This window comes from Cheilinus undulatus, linkage group 19 (assembly GCF_018320785.1).
Source record: "Cheilinus undulatus linkage group 19, ASM1832078v1, whole genome shotgun sequence".
Classification (NCBI taxonomy): Eukaryota; Metazoa; Chordata; class Actinopteri; order Labriformes; family Labridae; genus Cheilinus; species Cheilinus undulatus.
Genome location: NC_054883.1, coordinates 41,870,354 through 41,890,289, shown reverse-complemented (window position 1 = coordinate 41,890,289; position 19,936 = coordinate 41,870,354). Strand labels below are relative to the sequence as shown.

General features: G+C 36.8%; 1 protein-coding gene and 1 long non-coding RNA gene across 6 annotated transcripts in view; one reads left to right on the top strand and one right to left on the bottom strand.

The window, feature by feature from the left end:
* Positions 1 to 19,936, top strand: part of LOC121527345 (amyloid beta (A4) precursor protein-binding, family B, member 1 interacting protein) — a 53,850-nt gene that overhangs the window by 29,901 nt on the left and 4,013 nt on the right. The window contains exons 7-10 of one of the 2 annotated variants that reach the window (XM_041814278.1): positions 9,890 to 10,011; positions 13,044 to 13,118; positions 13,213 to 13,356; positions 15,792 to 15,902. In XM_041814278.1, coding sequence (XP_041670212.1) covers positions 9,890 to 10,011; positions 13,044 to 13,118; positions 13,213 to 13,356; positions 15,792 to 15,902 — 452 coding nt within the window. The remainder of the gene's footprint in view (positions 1 to 9,889; positions 10,012 to 13,043; positions 13,119 to 13,212; positions 13,357 to 15,791; positions 15,903 to 19,936) is intronic. The other variant, XM_041814279.1, reaches the window with a different exon arrangement.
* The window catches only part of LOC121527346, a 52,583-nt gene that overhangs the window by 32,582 nt on the left and 65 nt on the right, over positions 1 to 19,936 (bottom strand). For all 4 annotated transcript variants that reach the window (XR_005993392.1, XR_005993391.1, XR_005993394.1 and 1 more), the window contains exons 2-3: positions 19,631 to 19,710; positions 16,518 to 16,576 (exon numbers count right to left, since the gene is read on the bottom strand). This is a non-coding gene — a long non-coding RNA (uncharacterized LOC121527346). The remainder of the gene's footprint in view (positions 1 to 16,517; positions 16,577 to 19,630; positions 19,711 to 19,936) is intronic.

Below are 19,936 nucleotides of genomic sequence, written 5' to 3'. Positions count from 1 at the left end.
ATAACTATGACTTTAGAATTGCATAACTTTGACATTTTTATGTTTTTAGTGGCAGAAATGGGCCTCCATAATTATCAGAATCAGTATGGTGGAAGGAAAAATTGGAATGAGAACATTTCTGCCTCAAAAGTGTGGCCAGTCTTTTTTACCCCCTGTTAGCAATATAGCTGACTTTGACTTTGTAACACACTATAAACTCAGTTTGATGTCATACTTTAAATGAATAATTCTACAAGTATGCAGTTTCAAACCCTGCTCATGTTTTCCAGAAAGGACTCATAGCAAAAATGTATATTTTAGGGCAGATCTGACATGATTTACCATTTCAGTCAACCTCTTCCTCTCTGAAATTCCTCACATCTCTGTGGCTGTTTTATTCACAAAGTGCATCTAAAAATAGTCTAAGCAGCTCATGTGTGATCATAAAAACAACCATGTGCAGCAGTGTGTCATCAGCATAGATATAAATAGAAAATTGCCCCATGATGTCAACACCTATGAGAGATTATGACGTTTGGGTCAAGCAAAAGGGTTGTGAAGTTTCTGACCATAATGAATCCATCAACAATCACCATTTTTATAAATGTGCTGTCCCCAGCGGGTAATAGCGGTTCAGTCTGTGGTCACTTCATGAGAGATCTGCTGTTTTCAGCACCTTTTGACAGTTTGAGTGTTTTCAGGGGGAAGTTAAAGACGATGAAGATCACATTTCCTACAGATGATGGAATGATTGGAGTAATGAGTTGCTGAAAAAGTGCTGGAAACATCAACAACATGAACGCAAAGAGAAAATGTCACACATGAGACGATGCTTTGTTGATTAAAACGCCGCAGCTAGAGGTGCCAGAAGAGCTGCAAATACATCAAGAGAAGAAGAAAAACAGCAGTGGTAACGCAGGCCGCCGCTTCAACTACATGAGCCTTCACTTCCATGAATTGTCCACTCACACTGCAGGGTGGGATATTTCATTCAGGTCCAGATGATGGACTGTGTTTTTACTGGCACGATGGCGGCCACACTGCAGCGAGCTCACAATGAAACATTGATCTGACTCTGATTCATCTCTCCCTCCTCCTCCTCCTCTTCTCTAGCACTCACAGAGTGAGGGCAGGTGGGTTTCATTTGCTGTATCGGACACTGTCAGTCATCCTCCCTGTCACGCGGAAATAGAGGCCTTATGATCTCAATCCTCCGTCTGAGCCGTCTGTGCTATATTTACTTCATCTGGACTTCTCCATTCGCTGCTCGTTACCACCTGTTTGCTCTTTTTCATGACAGCTCCATCAGATCATTATCGAGATCATTCATATTTGAACAGAGTCAATCTAACGTGTCCTGAATAGGGAGTCATTTTACTCCCCTGAAACTTTTAATGAGATACTGGTGGTAAAGTCGTTAGCCTGTGTGAGATATAAAATCTAAGTCAATATTATTTTGCTTGAAAATTATAGTCAGGAAATTTAATATGCAGTCAGTTAATCTGTGAAACACTAAATTAAAGGATAAGCCTGGATTTGTGTCTTGTTTTTCTTATTTTCAAAAATCTAAATGAAGGTTAAACCCCATGTGGTCAGCCTTGTCAGTCAGTCAAACAGACTGAGCACTTTTTATACCACCAAATGTAGCAAATTATATACCCATAAAATCAGTGGAAATAATCAGCAGTAACCCCTTAGAAAGCATTATTAATGAATTAGGAAAAAAAATTAAACTTAAGTAAAGTATCCTTTAATAACTTGCAAATATTCTGTTCATGAAGTAGCCTGCATCGTCTCTTTAGCTGATAAATATCAGAGTTTAGTAATGGAAATATCTGTATGATAAACTCTGCTGCCAGCTTTGAATGATTATTCATTTGTTAGACAATGAGTTAGAATGGCAGGGCATTTATCTCATAACAATGACTTTTACATCATAATTCTGACATTTTATCTCATAATTCTGACATTTTTTCCTCATAATGTTTACTTTTTATCTCATAATTATGACTTCAATCTCATTATTAAGAATTTTGATCTCAGAATTATGAATTTTTATCTCATAATTTTAACTTTTTATCTCATAATACTGACTTTTTATCTTATAATTATGACTTTTTTCTCATAATTATGACTTTAATCTCATAATTAAGAATTCTGATCTCATAATTATTAATTTTTTTCACAAATTTTTTACTTTTTATCTCATAATTCTGACTTTTATCTCATAATTTTAACTTATGTCATAATAATTATTACTTTTTATCTCATAATTAAGAATTTTTATCTCATAATTATGACTTTTTTTCTCATAATCTTTACTTTTTATCTCATAATTATGACTTCAATCTCATTATTAAGAATTTTGATCTCAGAATTATGATTTTTTTATCTCATAATTTTAACTTTTTATCTCATAATACTGACTTATTATCTTATAATTATGACTTTTTCTCATAATTATGACTTCAATCTCATTATTAAGAATTTTGATCTCAGAATTATGAATTTTTATCTCATAATTTTAACTTTTTATCTCATAATTAAGAATCATTATCTCATAATTATGACTTTTTATCTCATAATTTTAACTTTTTTTCTCATAATTATGACTTTTATCTATAATTAAGAATTTTTATCTCATAATAATGACTTTTTATCTCATAATTTTAACTTCTGTCATAATAATAATGACTTTTTATCTCATAACTATGAATTTTTATCTTATAATAATGATTTTTATCTCATTATAATGACTTTTTTATCTCATTATGATGACTTTTTATCTCATAATTTTAACTTCTGTCATAATAATGACTTTTTATCTCATAACTGAATTTTCATCTTATAATAATGACTTTTTATCTCATAATAATTACTTTTTATCTCGTTATGATGACTTTTTATCTCATAATTTTAACTTCTGTCATAATAATAATGACTTCTATCTCATAACTATGAATTTTATCTCATAATAATGACTTTCAATCTCATAATAATGACTTTTATCTCATTTTTTAAACTTTTATCTATTAATTATGACTTTCTAGCTCATAATTCTGACTTTTATCTCATAATTTTGACTTTTCTAATAATATTTACATTTATCTCATAATTCGACTTTTCTCATAATAATTACTTTTATCTCATAATTATGACTTTTTATCTCATAATTATGACTTTTATCTCATAATTATGACTTTTGTCTTATAATTAGGACTTTTATCTCATAATTATGACTTAAGAATTACAAAACTTTTACATGTATCTTTTTTTAATGGCAGGAATGGGCCTCCATAATTACCAGAATCAGTATGGGGAAGGAAAAATTGGAAATCGAACATATCTACTTCAAAAGTGTGGCCAGTCTAAATTACCATGTCAGCATTAATGCAATAATTGAGACTAATTAAGACCCCTATTTTGTGAATTATAAATTTGTAATCAAGATCAATCACATGCTTTCTTATCCCTTTTAGCACACTTTGGTTAAAGGTCACATATTATGGAAAATACACTTTTTCAGGCTTTTCTAACAAAAAAAATGGGTCCCTGGCCACAATCCCCCAACAATAAGAACATATGTGACCTTTAAGCCACTGCGTCAGCTCCCTGCTTATTATCACAGTGATGTAGAATAATGATACCACTGCTTCTTAATGCCTCATTTCATTTAAAAGCTCAGTGGACTAGCTAAAAGTAACCTGTACCTTATGATATCAAATAGTTACCATTTTACTGTTCCCTTATTTCATTTTTCTTTTGGATTCCTAACAAGTTCCTTTTTACATGAACAGTTCATATCTGAAATAAGTTCCTTATTTTCCTCTATAGTGAAAGTTGGTCTGAATCCAAACAGGAAGTCAGGAAGAAACAAAAATTAATTGCAAAACAGTGGAATTTCAAAATGGTTGGATTAAGGATGTGAGAAGAGAGGGACAAGAGAAACAACAAAATAACAAATGGAAAACACATTCTTTGGCTGTCGTGGTCATAAACGTACTTGTTATTTTGTAGGATATAGCTACAACATCAAGAGTGATGGCAGCAAAAAAGAATTAGCACTAACAGCTATGATAGACAGGATAAGATATGAAAACAACAATAAAACACTGAAAGATCATCTTCATAAATAAACTGGAATAATACCAAAGTCCTGTTAACCCTGAGAAGAATATTGTTTTTTAAAATGTAATGTCAGTAAATTCTTTAACTAAGAAAAGATTCAGTCATTTTATAACAGTGTAGTTTGGATGATTGGCTTTTTTAAGATGGGAAATTCTGCATTAGTTAAGAAATATTTATAGAAGGGATTAAGATATGTATTATATATATTTAAGAATAATAATCACTTTATTTACATAACACCTTTAAAAACAGATGTTTACTAAATGTTTTAACAGACATAGCAAGAACTCAGGATTAACAAAATAAACAACTAACAATGAACCAAATGGAGAACTGAAGGAACTGAAACACAAAAGTCTACAAAATTAACACAATTGAAAGGAATGGAAATGACAGATGATCTTAAAGGCAGTTAAAACGATAAAGGATGAAAATATCCAAGAAAAGAAAGAATGATATGAAAGTAAAACCCTCTAAACACAGATAAGAGGATGGAATCACATCAATAAAACAAAAACACCTCTGTGCAGGGAATTAAGGAATATATCACATGTTTTTCTGTCTATTTTCTTTCATATCATTTGAACAACAAAGCTGCATTATTGCTCAGAGGATTCTGAAAGTTTTAAGTTTTGGGTCCATCAGCTGGACAAACTGGAATAAAAAAATCTATAAAAAACAAAAGCTGTGCTTCATAAAAGTTATAAGTTGTGGTAATTATTCACTTACATGTAAAAAGTCTGTTAAAACAGTATGATATGAGTAATGTGTGGAATTAAAGCTCTAAAACAGGGGTGTCAAACTCAGATTAAGTCTGGGACCAGATCTGCTCCGATGAGAAGTCCTGAGAGCCGGACTATTTAGCCCAGGAGTGTGGAAGTCAATCATGGATTCTGAATTTAGGTCTAACCTAAGAGCCTAACAAGGTCAACATTTACACATGAACTGTCAACCTCATTTCACCATCAGTAAAATATGAAAAAATGTAAATAACACTGATAATAAATCATTCTGAGATTAATAAAAATAAAGATGCTAAGTTTAAGGTTCAAAGTCTGAGATTAAATCAAATTTATTAGTTTAAAAGGTCAAAACGCGAAATTTAAAGGCAAAATAGTGTTTTTAAAAGGCAAATAAATGAGACAGAAAGTCAAAAAAATGTGACATAGAAGTTTGAATTGGGAATCTTTAAAGTCAAAACATGAAAAAAGTCAAAATCAAAGGTTTAAGTCAAAATTATGTGATGCAACATTTATTTTCCCACCTCCCTGACTTCATCTAACTTCTTTTACTCTTTACTTTTTCAGATTTTCATAATTTAACAAGGATATTTTAAATCACCAAGGTAAAGTTTACACATTTATACTGGAGGAAATCTGCAGACCTCATACTGGTGGGCCAGTTAGAATAGAAAGATCTCATGATCTTGGCCCCTGGGCCTCTTGAGTGTGATGCCTGTGCTCTAAAAGTAGTAAATTTGTGTGATTTCAATCTCCTGTTGTCATGTTTCCGTAGTTTCATGGCGGTGCTGTGTCACAGAAATTACACAACATTTTAACACCTAAAGTATTTCCATTGCAGGACATGTGAGCACATTTAGGGGTGGGGGTACCACTTTAGAATGCTAATAAGAGCCTGAAGGGTGGAACCCGGTCCTGGATCAGACTAACCCAGACCCAAAGGTCCAGTTTTATTTGGTCAGTGTGAGCTCAAGCATAGCGTGGGGACAGGAACAGATAAATGACGGCTACCAAGCCCAGGCACGGTATAAACGTTATCATGACTAAAGTTAAGCTAACTTACTGAAGTTAAACTTACTGTTATAATATAAACACATCTTTTACAGTGCATGTTGGCCAGTAATTAGGACCCTATACCATAAACCAGTGGTTCTCAACCTTGGGGTCAGGACCCCCATTGGGGTCGTGAGACACTGAGAGGGGGTCGCCAGATGCCTTAAAAAAACTACGAATATTTTTAAATTACACTGTTGCCACTTTACACCAATTTGATCAAACTTGAATCTGTTTTTTATCACTTTCTATCACCAATTTTGCCAATTTCAGTACATTTTTGCCACTTAAAACCTATTTTTGTCCATTTTAAACTAGAGCTGTGAAAAAACATCTATACAGCAATATATCGCAACACTTTGACATCCGATACAATATCAATACTTCAACTCTTAGTATCAATTTTTGTGTAAAAAGTAAAAACTCATATTTTAGCCAAGTTAGTAGGATACGACTTCCGCACCTCCACATGGCTTACAAAATAACAACACCTGCACAATTCAAAGCAGACGTTTGGAAGCATTTAGGCTTCAAAATTAAAACGGGGTGCACAAACGGCGAGTTAAAGAAAGGAAATGCCGTTTGCAAGCTCTGTCTTGCTGCCGTGAAATATAGCGGGAACACCACCAACGTATTGTGTGATTTACATATACATCATCTTTATATTTTTCTTAGTTAACTGTAGAATATCGCAATATATCAAAATATCATGATATCCTGATAAATCGTGATACTACCATATCGTGACCCAAGTATCGTGATGCGTATCGTATCGTGAGGTTCGTGCCAATACTCACCCCTATTTTAAATCCTTTCCATCACTTTTTTCTGCCTGTTTTTACCACTTCTACACAAATTCTTGCCATTTTCTGCCTATTGTTGCTGCTATCATCCACTTTTTAGTCATTTTCACCCATTTTGTCAGTTTCTATCAATTTTTCATCCCATTTCACCTCATTTCCACATTTTTTGCACTTCAAAGCCATTTCAGCCACTTTTTAAGCCCCTTTTACCACTCTGTGCCCATTTTTGCCACTTTTAATGCATATACAGAGCTTAACAAATGTATTAGACCACCTGTCATATCTGTCTCAGAGACCATCCAGCATCATGAAGTGCGTTAATGCGGACTCTTTCATTTTCAGTCGTTTTACTTTTTTGAACAGGAATGAAGAGTTTCAAACTGAATTCACTTTTTTATAGCCAAATTTGAGCCGCCTCACTGGGCTTCTCTGAGAAGTCAGAAATGAATCAAGCATAACATTCAAGCACTAAAACTCATTTTTCTGTTTAGGAATGCAAGTAAATAACTGTAATTTGACATATTAATCGGGAAATATTAATGTGCTTTACTATTTTTTCAGTTTTGTTGTAAATCAGTCAATTTAAAAATTCATGGATAACAATAATAATTCTATTTTAGCATTAAAAATATCATTTTGGTTGAAGAGCTTCTACATATTGGTGTATTAACCATTGCAGAAACATCAAAAATGATTTTGGTAATTACCAATGCTGTTAATTTAGAGCAGCTGTGGCAGAAACCTGACTGTGGTTAGGGTTAGGGTGGTCTAATACATTTGTTAAGCACTGTTTGTTCTATAAAAATCTAATTTCATCACCTTTTCCATCATTTCTTTGCATTATCAACCAATTTTAGCAATTATAACCCATTTAAATTATTTTCTTAACATTTACCGCACAAATTAATACATAAATATATTTGTTTCTTTGATAAGAGTGGTTATTATTCAGGTCAAACATAAAATATGGGTTTCACAGCTTAACTTCACGATGGACCATGGTTCTGCTGACCTCCATGGGTTTCCAGTCTGGCTGGGCCCCAGAAACCTCCCCCTTTATCCCCCCTATGGATGGCCTTGTTTACACATGACTATTCGAGAATGGTCATGGCTGTTCAACCACCTTCAGGTACAGCAGGGGTCTCCGGTCTCTAGCACCTTTATTTTGGGGGTCGCGGGCTGAAAAGGTTGAGAACCCCTGCCATAAACTGTGCTTTAACAGGGTGTTACCAGAAAATCATCAGACTTTAAAAGTCATGTTTAGAATAGTTTATTTCTCACAGAGAGCGCTAACAGTAACCTCTGTGGTCAGTAGTATTTCTGAGACGTCCTATTAACTTCTTCCAGTAACTCATAAACAAAGTGAAACCAGATCTTTGGCTCTTATAAAAACACAAACTTTCCCTTTATGCTAATCTCATAAGAAGAACAATCAGCACTTAGGGTGAATTTAAAAAGAGGATTTCACTCATTTACACTCTGATGGGAGAGACTTAAACCACTGCCATAAAAAACAAATGAGGAAATGTGTGTTTCCCAGTGGTCAACAGTTTATTTTTAACTCAATGGCAGCCTACGTGTAAAGCAGCTGTCTGACAGAGCTATTTAAAGCATGTCATGCCAGCAAAACTTCTGATGTTTGGATCATTTGACTCACTGGGGGTGGACAGAAGCTTTTGTCATCTCTGACTGTGTTGGCAGTATGACAGTGGAAAATGTTGCTATGAGTTCATTTTTAAATGCCTGTAAACCCCCTGAAGTGTGTCATATTCAGCCTGCTGCATACTCTGATTGACTTTTTGTCCCTACTGACATAAAGTCGAGGCATCCATGCCTTAAACATGCACCATGTTCAAACAAACCTTCACTGTTAACTTCAGCCATGTGCTCACCATGCACGCCAGCCAATCACAACATGTGGTTAATGCACTTCAAAGAAATTTTTACTCCAGCAGCAAAGTCACACCATCCGTTTAATGATTGTAATAGTCAAACTATGGACTGGAACCCTGGCTGTAATTTATTTAATGTCTACCTCTGCCTCGCCTGCTATCCTGTAATTGGGAAAACAGGGCTAAACTACAGTGTAATGCCTGCTCCATGATGGCGATCTGTGGGTGGGCGGAGAGGAGGAAAAGTGGCCTGAATCTGTTTTTGATGTCTAGTGCCACTTTAAGTGCCTACAGTGAACTGTAGAGCTCGTATTGTTCTGACTAGTATTGACAACCCTACAGCCTTGAGAACAACCGTACATTTAGAACAGTGTTAGTCAACCAAAGAGCCAAAGGTTGGAAAATATCTTTGAGAGAGCCACGATCTAAGCGGTGAAAAGTGGCAAAAACGGCTTGAAGAAGCAATAAAAATAAGTTAATGGTGGCAAAAATAGTCAAAAAGCCACAAAAATGGGTGAAAAGGGGAGAAAATGGGGAGAAAAAATTAATAAAGAGTCAGAAAGTAGCAAAATGGGTGAGGAAGGACAAAAAATAAGTTACAGGGGGCAAAAATTGGTCCAAAAGGAGAAATATATGGTAAAAAGTGACAAAAATGGGCAAAAAGCCGTCAAAAGTGACAAACAAATCGTGAAAAAGGGACTACAATGGAATAAAAGTGACAAAAAATGGAAAAAAGTGGCAAAAAGTAGTGGTAAAAATGGGTAAAGATGGGAAGTAAGTGGTATTTAAAGGTGCAGTGTGTAAAACTGAATATCAACATCTAGAAGTGGGTTCTAGATCGCATTTCTCTGCTGGAAAGTGTGGCAACCAGTTGAATTTAATGTGTATCTGTAATGTGAATAACCTTGCTGGTAACCCTTTTAGATATAATTTCAACCTCAAACGATAAATGTAACTCAAATTTACCATTACGTCAAATCCTGTTGATTACCTTACATGGTAAAAATAAAGATAAATAAAACTGTACTAAAATAAATCTCATCTAACAATATGTTGAATGCTATACAACTAAAACTAACAAAATAAAGCTTAAAACGAGTGAGACTACGGTGGAGATGGAGTCAAGTTTAAGCAGGAGGACAAAAGATTGAAGAACACACAAGAGGAAAGATACAGGGATAATGAATGAAAAAGATGCCAAAACAATCTATGTTCATACAATCTTTCTCCATGTTTTAGCTTTTAGTATTTTCTAATAAGCAAATTTTCCAATGTCTGCTTTCCTTTTGGACAGAACGGACGTTTGAAGACCACGAGAACCTCGTGGAGCCTCTGTTAGCATGGACGAGAGACAGCGAGAACAAAATCCTCTTCCAGGAGCGACCAGGAAAAAACGAGGTTTTCAAAAACCCACAGGTTGGTCACATCAGTCATTGTGTGCACCTCTATATACCTCTGAAATCAAAGTATGTGTGTGTGATCTCTCTAAAGTCCAACACTGGCCAGTTCATTATTCTTGGCATTAGTTTGTGCAAATCTATCTCCACATTGTCTCAGCCCAGCCATGTCTGGCTAGTTTCACTGTTGAATCATGGGATGTCTTTCCTTCATGTGGGATGACCTCTTACATTTACGTCCTCGCTGTAATATATCAGACCAAACAGCTTCAGGGTAAAGGCATCACGATCCTGGCATGTTTGTTGATATAATGGGAAGCCTTTTAGAATCTCAGAGTGTTTCATGGATTCAGCCAGCCACATATTCTCCTCTTTAAAACACTCCATCATGTCTTCTACATCCCCAGACTAAAGACGGATCTGCTTTATACAGTGTGTCTACATCAACCTACAGTTTTTACTTTTGACAAGAGCTACCAAAGAAAGAATTCACTTTCAGGCTTTCACTCACCACAGAGAAAATAAAGACCCAGGCTGCAACATAAAACTAAAGCTGGCCGGACATCAAGGGAAAAAGAGAAAAGTTGGAGGGTTTTTAAAAAAGTTTAAATGACGTTAATCGTCCTGGGGACATGGTAGCTATCACACATTATTATCCCACACATTCCTGCACATTTTTATTTGTGTTTTGTTTTACATTTTTCTCTTATATTTTTCTGTATTTTCCTTAAAAGGAAACTGATGTTAGACGGTGTTTATTCTATTTATCTTTTTTTGCTTCTGTGTTCATATACTGCACCTAAACAATCCTCTTCTTATTTTCAAGCATATGTTCAATATTTCTATATTTCGTTATGTATAAAAGGAAAGAAGGATGCAGGGAAGGCCACTATAAAGTTTTGCTGCACTGAAGGTTCCCTAGAGCGGAGGCTCTCAACCTTGGGGTCCGGACCCCATTGGGGGTCGCGAGACACTGAGAGGGGGTCTCCAGATGCCTTAAAAAAATAGATTTTTTTTTTTTCATTTACACTGTTGCCACTTTACACCAATTTTGCCAGATATCAACCTGTTGTCATTACTCTTTATCCCACCAATTTTAACACATTTTTGCAAACCGTTTTTGCCAGTTTTTGAACCCTTTCCACTATTTTTTTTGTCTGTTTTTGCCACTTTTAAACCAAACCTTTCCATTCTCTGCCTATTGTTGGCTCTGTTGACCCATTATTGCCACTATAAACCCCTCTTTACCACTTTTTACACCACATTTCATGATTTAATACAGCCTCAGCTAACCCTTTTTTACCAGTTTAGATCAATTTTTCATCCCATTTTACCAAATTCCCACCTATTCTTGCCACTTTAATGCCATTTTAGCCACTTTTTAAATTCCCTTTTACAACTTAATATTCCCTTTTAGCCACTTTAGCCAATTTTTCCCATTTTGGCTATTTTCTTGCCTCTTTTTATCCAATTTTTGGCATTTCTTACCCATTTCTGCTACTGTTAAACTCCAATTTCACCACCTTTCCCACCATTTTTGCCATTATTAACCCATTTTGGCTATTTTTAAAGTATTTTAATTCTGTTTTTAACAAAAGGATTCACATTTTTAAGAGGGCTACTCACTGCACAAATGAATTAAATTTGTTTCTTTGATAAGAGTGGTTATTATTCAGGTTAAATATTGAATACCACAGCTTAACTTTACAATGGACCAGGATTTTGCTGGCCCCCAGTTTGACCCCCCCCAAGAACCAAATGGTCACTCTGACTGAGCTCCAGAGATCATGTGTTGAGATGGGACAAAGTTCCAGGAGGACAACTATCACTGCAGCCCTCTGCTGGTCTGAGCTTTATGGTAGCGTGACTAGACAGACACCTCTCCTCAGTGAAAAACACATGAAAGCCTCCTCTGAGTTCGCAAAAAGCACCTGAAGGATTCTGGGATAGTGAGAAGAAGATTCTCTGATATGATGAAACCAAGACTGAGCTGTTCACTGCTCATCACCTGCCAAATACCATCCAAACAGTGAAGCAGCATCATGCTGTGGGGGTGCTTTTCACCAGCGGGGACTGGAAGACTGGTCAGGGTTGAGGGAAAGCTGAATGGAGCAAAATACTGACATGTCTTCAATGAAAACCTGCTCTGCAGCACTCAGGACCTCAGACTGGGCTGAAGGTTCAACCTCCAACAAGACAATAAGCATTAGCACAAAGCCGAGACAACGCAGGAGTGGCTGAGGGAAAACTCTGAAGGTTCCAGCCAGGGTCCAAACTGGAACCCTATTGGATATCCCTGAAGAGATCTGAAAATGGCAGACCGATGGTCACCATGACTCAGCTTGAGAGGGTTTACAAAGACAATGGCAGAACTCCCCCAATCCAGGTCTGCAGAGCTAACTGCATCATATTAAAAAATGCTCAAGGCTTTCTACCTTTAAAGATGTGTGTCAGCACCTATTTTGACTCATTATGATAATTTTTGACTCATTATGATAAACATCAACTCTTTCAGTTCTGACTGTGCCGTAAAACTAACACAGCTGTCCCCAAATCATTTCTATGAACCTCCGTGGGCCCTCAATGAGCCTGGGCTCAAGAAAGCTCCCCCTCGTTTGTCTCCACATGGACAGCTTTGTCATAATTTACAGCAGAAAATAAAACTTTTTTCATAATATCACGGCTTGATTCTTGAAATCTCGGGGGTTTAATTTTCTTCGAGGCAGAGTTCTTCTGGATCCACTAATTCACAGTAAACCAAATCTCTCTAAGCCTACAAATAAACTAAAAACCCAACCAGACCTCACCTTTGACCCTAGAGAATCTCCTTACTCAACTGGAATCAAACAGTTTAAGTTTTCTAAACTTCCCGGGATTACTGGCTAAACTTCATGCTCTACAAAGGTGCAAAGGAAGGAAGTCCACAGAGGAAAAGGATGTCTATTCTCACACTTGATCATCTAGTTTTCACCCAGGGTGACTAAAAATAGCCTTTATGTTGGTAAGCTGATGTACCCTGATCACTAACGCTCACTCTGTTTGTTCCTGCAGAACTTTTATCTTTGGAAGAAAGACAAGAGAGCGCTCAAAGAAATCAAAGACAGGGACAAGGAGTTACTAGTACAGGTAAATAAAGTCAGTAGTTTCTTTAAAGTTTGCTGTCCCAGTGGGACCTTGTCTCTGTGACCCCTTTCTTTCATCCCCCTTGTCACCTCTGCAGGAGAACTTCTGCGGGACCTCTATCATCGTGCCCGATCTTGAGGCCGTGCTGTACCTCAAAGAAGACGGCAAGAAGTCCTGGAAGCAGCGGCTCTTCCAGCTGAGGGCCTCGGGAATTTATTATGTGCCCAAAGGGAAGACAAAGGTCAGGGATCAAAAGGGGGACATGATTCTGTGGCTAAGACCAGACTCTAAACACATTAGACAGATAATACTCCCTCGTCCACGACAGAGCAGGTTATACATCTGAACTAATAAATGACAAACAGTGATCTACTACATTTAGAGACCCTAAAGCTCAGTTCTGATGAGGACATATTTCACATGGATCAGGGAAACCTCCAATACGAAGTGTTTGAGAAGGGCAAACTTTCAATCATCCGCCATGTTTTTTTGTGGCGTTTGCTCACAGGTGTCTGTGAGATCTCATGTTAGGGAATCTTCACTGTGAGATTGTTACTACTGACGGCTAGGGTCGTCTAGTTTGTACATTCAGAGGTTATAAGATTACAAATCTTTTGTTTCAAATATTTTTTATTAAAGAAAACGGGATCTTCGCATAGCATCCACAAAAACATTTTGCTTTTTTCTTTACACACACAAAAGCTGTCAAGGCCATGGACAATGGTATCAGTAAGGTAAGTCATCTCATCTTTAGTAGCAGGCAGAAAAGTCTTCCTCTCTAAGTACAAAAAGAACAACAGAACAATAAAAACCAGTTCTCATCCCAACCCCAACTTAAACCCACCCACTGAGTGTCACTTGGACTTGTATGTGCAAAGTTAAATGGATGATTTAACTGTGCAAAAGGAGATTAATGAGTGCCAAATCTTCTCAAATGTATCCAGTTTGTCTCTGAGAGTGAATCTAATTCTTTCTGAATGAAGCGTTTCTGTCAGTTCAGTCAACCACAGTTTGATAGTTGGCACTTCTTTCTTCTTCCAAAATAAAAGAGTGAGTTTCTTGGCAGTGATAAGCCCATGCAGTAGAAGATGTTGCTGAGGAACTTGTAAACTCTTTGGTTCTTTCGCTACTCCAGAGATAATCAATAGTGGATCAGGTTTAATCTCCACCCCCAAAATCTTTGAGAAAAAATTAAAGATTCCTCTCCAAGACTTCTGCAGCCTGATGCACAGGGCAAAGCTGCGTGTCAACGTTGCTGCTGTTGGGTTGCATTTATCACAATGTGGTGAAATGTCAGGAAATATTCTGTGTAGCTTCAGCTTTGAGCAGTGCAGTCTGTGCAATATTTTAAACTGACGTGTTTTTATGATGACAAATCTTCTGAAACTCTCCTTTTGTCTGCTGTCTTACACATTTTTTTAAAGTGTTTGAGATTTGGAAATTGTCTCATATGTGGCCTTACGGCAACAACTAGGGCAGGGGTCATCAAGTACATCTGCACAAGGACCAGATTTAGTCTCGACAGAAACTCTGGGGGCCGGACTTTCAAATACACAAAAATTAAATAAATATTTAATTAATTAAATATTTAAAATTCAATCATTTTAGTCTGATTGAAATATTATTTTAGTAATGTTTGTGTTTTCTTTCAAAAGGCAGGACATTTTTGGTCATTACCAGTGAGATCTGTCTCTATGATCTATAATGCAGCGGGCCACAAGGAGACAGACCTGGGCCCCTGACAGAGAATGGGCCCCCCACAACTGTGATTTAGCACCAGTATTAACCCATTTTTGACACTTTTAACCCCCTTTTGATACTTTTAGCCCCTTTCTGCCTCTTTAAACCATTTTTACAAGATTTTAACCCCTTTTGAACCAATTTATCTGCGTGTTTCATCCCCTTTTTGCCACTCTTATCCATTTTTGCCACGTTTCTTTTATTTTTGCCACTTTTCGTTACATTTTTACTGTTTGCCCCCTTTTACCAATTTTTGCCCCATTTGAACCTCTTTTCACAACTTTTTCTGTCAATTTTTGTCCCTTTGTGCCGCTCCACAACCCATTTTGCCACTTACCACCCCTTTTTGCTACTCTTTAACCTCTTTTCACCACTTTATCTGGTCACTTTTGCAGCACTTCTGCCAACCTTAACCCTTTTTTAAATATCTACTAATAATGACAGTAAATTTCTGTGAAAAAAAAAAGATCAAATGTTAAGTCATTTTAAAACTATTTCAATATTAGGCTGATTGTTTTGGGGGTGGATTTAACAGCTGCAGACATTTAAAGCCAAAAGATACTCTCAAAGTACAACATCTTCTTTTCCTCCTTTTTTGAATTTCATGATCATTCGAGGGCCGGACACGAAGCTTTGGGGGGCCTGATATGGCCCCCGGGCCGCCAGTTGATTATCAGTGGACTAGGGAGAAGTGAAACAGTCCCACCCGCTCAGGGGGCAAGAGTACAAATCAAGGAGAACTGACAGACTTTTTAGTTGAAAATACGTAGATAAGTAAGAATTACCAAATCTATTTAAGGCTGCATATCCACCTTTCCTACAGGGCATAATCTCTCTCATAATCTCACTAGAATTAAACATGCAGATGGTAAGATGGTAAGTAAAAAAGGTGATATAGGTCCACCTCAATCACAACCTCTCTTTTTGTCTTTCCAGTCATCCCGTGACCTCGTCTGCTTCATACAGTTTGACAACGTTAACGTCTACTACGGCAAAGACTTCAAGAGCAAATACAAAGCACCCACTGACTTCTGCTTTGTCCTGAAGGTGAGTTTGCTTTGTTTGTCCAGGTTTGTTAGATCTGCACACTTTTTCAACAGAGAAGCTGCAACTTCCCCAAACACTGATGCTAAATAAAACACCTGCATTCTTCTAATGAGGAACCCTCACACCACAGAGAGCAGCATGGTCGAAAGCATGTCAAAGTACCATGACATATGAGATTTCTGTTTGCAACACGGCTGCTCTCTGAACTGGAAATGTGAAACGAATAAAGAGTTGAATTTGAAGAAGTGAAAGGAGACGGTTTTATCTGATTCAGGCAAAAGTGGTGAGAGAAAGAGGGACTTCTGAGTAGTTCCTTTACATTTCTTTACAGTAAAAGACCCATGCTTTTGATTAACAGAGAAGTTTTAAATTGGAAGTATTAACATTGATGGGAAGTACCTACAGAACTTATTTAAGAGCTAGGAATGCTGACTTGCATGAAAAAAGTAAGGATTTTATGGGTTGGTGGTCACTCTGAAAGGGATGTGAAAGTCTGCGTTCTTTCTTTTCCCCTATCTTGTGCAAGAAATAGAAGAATCAGCAGATACCTTTAGACTAGTTGGTGAGGATCAAAACAAAAAGAGCTTAGAGAGGCAGAGAAGCTGAATTACCCACCTGTATAAGACTGAATCCTCAAGGTTTACGCTGAAGGGAGGAGACTGTGGTGCTGGCAGCTAGGGGAAAAGAAAAATGACATGAGAGAGGGGATATTTTACAAGACTGACCTGTTTCTGTATGGTCTCTGTCTCTATTCTAAAGAGGAATAATGCATTCAAACATTTAAGAAGCTCTGTAAGTGTGAGAGGAAACGGCGAGAACTAGAGCTGTTGAACTCCTCTACATGGGTGTGTTTGACACTTTGGTCAAGAAATGTTTGAATGCAGCCAAAAGCTGGTGCGATCAAAGGACTAGAGCCAATCTGTTTATCTTCTAGCTGCTTTATATTCAAAGGAGCAGCCTGAGGTGGTCTCTAATAAAATCCTCATTATGTACAGCTGATATCAGGACATTATGTTGGAAATCAACTCCTTCAGGGGAAACAATTTCCTGCAATGACAGCAAATGGCCTTCAAATCAGAGCAGCCTTAGACACTTACTGGCAAACAGATGAGACTATTGCAGCATCTAACATCCCATATTTTCTAAATTACACTTAATAACAGGATGTACTGATGCACAGACATTAAACAACAAGATCTCTGATTCCTAATTTATTCATCCCTGCTCAGAAGTGCTGACAGGACTGCTCCAAACAACAGGAAATGAAAGTATGGCAGCCATAAAAACACGCTGATATAGAATCTGATTTTGGACCAGCTGTGCCCCCTTGTGGATAAGTGTGATACAGGTCTACTTCTACCCCTGCAGAGGTGCAGAACGGATGAGAAAATCTCCCAAGGTGATGACTGATGAAATTCATTGTCACTATAAAACAATAAAAAGCAGATCTGCAGCTCTCTGGTGGCAACAGCATACACAAAATGCAGCAGTGTTAAGATAAAAACATGTAAATAAATCACGCTAAAAATGCCCCAGTTGTTCCTGCAATAAATAATATTCAATCAATAATTAGTCATTTACAGTATCAGAGCTGTGGTTGTAAATTGGGTCTGAAATAATACTGATGTTCTGCTTTCTATCTCCGTTTAAGGTTAGAACACTGAAGTTGGTATTCAGTAACTTTAACCTTGTGAACCTGGAGGTCCCCCAGTTGGGGGACTTTAAGAGTCGTTGGCAAACACAGTGTGAAATAATAAAATCAAATTAAACTGCAGAACCTGGGCTATAAGACTATATAAACCTTTTTTACATGCCCCAAACTCAAATAACAACTACACCACTTTCCACATTATTAAGCAAAGACATTTTTCTCTGATTTTCCTAAATATTAATGCAAATGACAGAATATTTTTTGAGTCATCAGCCGTTAGAGCATAATTCAAATCTTTTTGAACAAACTTCATAATGATAACCATTATTTTTTAAAAATAAAAACTAAATCTAAATTCACTGTTCCACATTATTCTGCACAACAGAGTTTAAAACATTTTATAGGCTGTAAAGAAGTGAAAATGGTCATTTATTGAATCTGCAGCATTAGGAGGTCATATTTACTGAAATCAAAGCTATTTCAATCAAAAACATCTGAACAGGACAAGTTCATGTTAACATAGGAGCCCTTCTCTGATAGCACCTTCACTATTCTTGCATCCATTGAACTTGTGAGTTTTTGGAGAGTTTCTGCTTGAATGTCTTTGCAGGATGTCAGAATATCCTCCCAGAGCTGCTGTTCTGATGTGAACTGCCTCCCACCCTCATAGATCTTTAGCTTGAGGATGCTCCTAAGCAGCAGTCATCAAGTACATCTGCACAAGGGCCAGATTTATTCTCAACAGAGACTCTGGGGTCTGGACTTTCAAATACACAAAAATTAAATAGGCCTAAAGGTCCAACTGAAATATTATTGTAGTAATATTTGGATTTTCTTTCAAAATCAGGACATTTTTAGTCATTACCAGTGAGATCTATGCCTATATTATCTATAAAGGCCAAGGAGACAGACTGACAGCAGAACTGGCAGGGCCCTCCCCAAATGTGATTTATTAATATTCACTCATTTTTGACACTTTCAACCCGTTTTTTATACTTTTTGTCCCTTTAACACAATTTTGGAAAGATTTTAACCCCTTTTAAACCACTTTTCTTGCATGTTTTATCCCCTTTGTGCCACTCTTATCCATTTTGCCACGTTTCTTCTATTTTTGCCACTTTTTAGCCCCTTTTTAATAAGTTTTGTCAACAATTTTTGCAACTTTAAAATCATTTTTGCCACTTTTAAGACATTATTGATACTTTTTGCATGTTCTACCCAATTTTTGCCATTCTTTATCCCATTTAAACCACTTTACCTGCACGTAATAACCCACTGGTGCCATTATTGCTATTTTTCTTCTATTTTTGCCACTTTCAACTCCTTTTCATGACTTTTTTGTACTATTTTGTCATATGTAACCCCTTTATTATACTTTTTGCCCCTTCTTTTCCTCTTTTACCGATTTTTGCCACTTTAACCTCTTTTTACCACCTTTTCTGCCAATTTTTTGCCCCTTAGTGCCACAACCCCTTTTACCATTTATCACCCATTTTTGCTATTCTCTAACCCCTTTTCACCACTTTATCTTGTCATTTTTGCAGCACTTTTGCCAACCTTAACCGTTTTTTAAAAAAATATCTACTAAATATGACAGTAAATTTCTGTAGAAAAAAGAAAGATCAAATGTCATTCTAAAATTATTTTAATGTTATTGTCTATGGGATGGATTTAACAGCTGCAAGAATTTAAAGCTAAAGGCCAATCTTAAAACCACAACATCTTCTTTTCCTCCTTTTCTGAATTTAATGATCTTTCGGTCGGACAGGAAGCTTTGGGGGGCCTGATATGGCCCCTGGGCCGCCAGTTGATGATCAGTGGTATAGAGGTATAATCTGTCAGTTAAAGGTAAAAGTAATAATATTTTAACAGTATCTTGTATCATGTTAGTAGTTTTCAGACATTAAAGCACAGTAGTCACAGACCAAAGCTCCTTTAGCGTTGTAGAACCAAAATGAAGTCAACAGCACCATCTAGTGGTGAGGCCACAGCCAACATGTATCAGAAACATTAAACTCTGTCATATTAAACAGCAAGTACAGTAAAATATGATATAGACCGCTTAAACTAAACATACCTGGAAACATGGGACGGAACACACAACCACAGCTGAGAAGAATTAACAGGAAGTAGCTCAGGCGTCTGTTCCCGCTCAGACTACAAAGGAAAGTTCCAGTTAAAGACGTAACGGTCACGTTCACTCTTTACAGCCAGCGGCGGCTAGCTAACATTACTAGCTCCTACAAACTGAATCAAAAGTCACTAGCTACGGTTTCTTCCGGCATTCTTTTAGATCGTCATACATACAAGAATACTGATGATTTTAATGTATTGTATCCGCAGAAGTTACTTTTAAAGCAGAATTTATGTCTGAGCGAACACA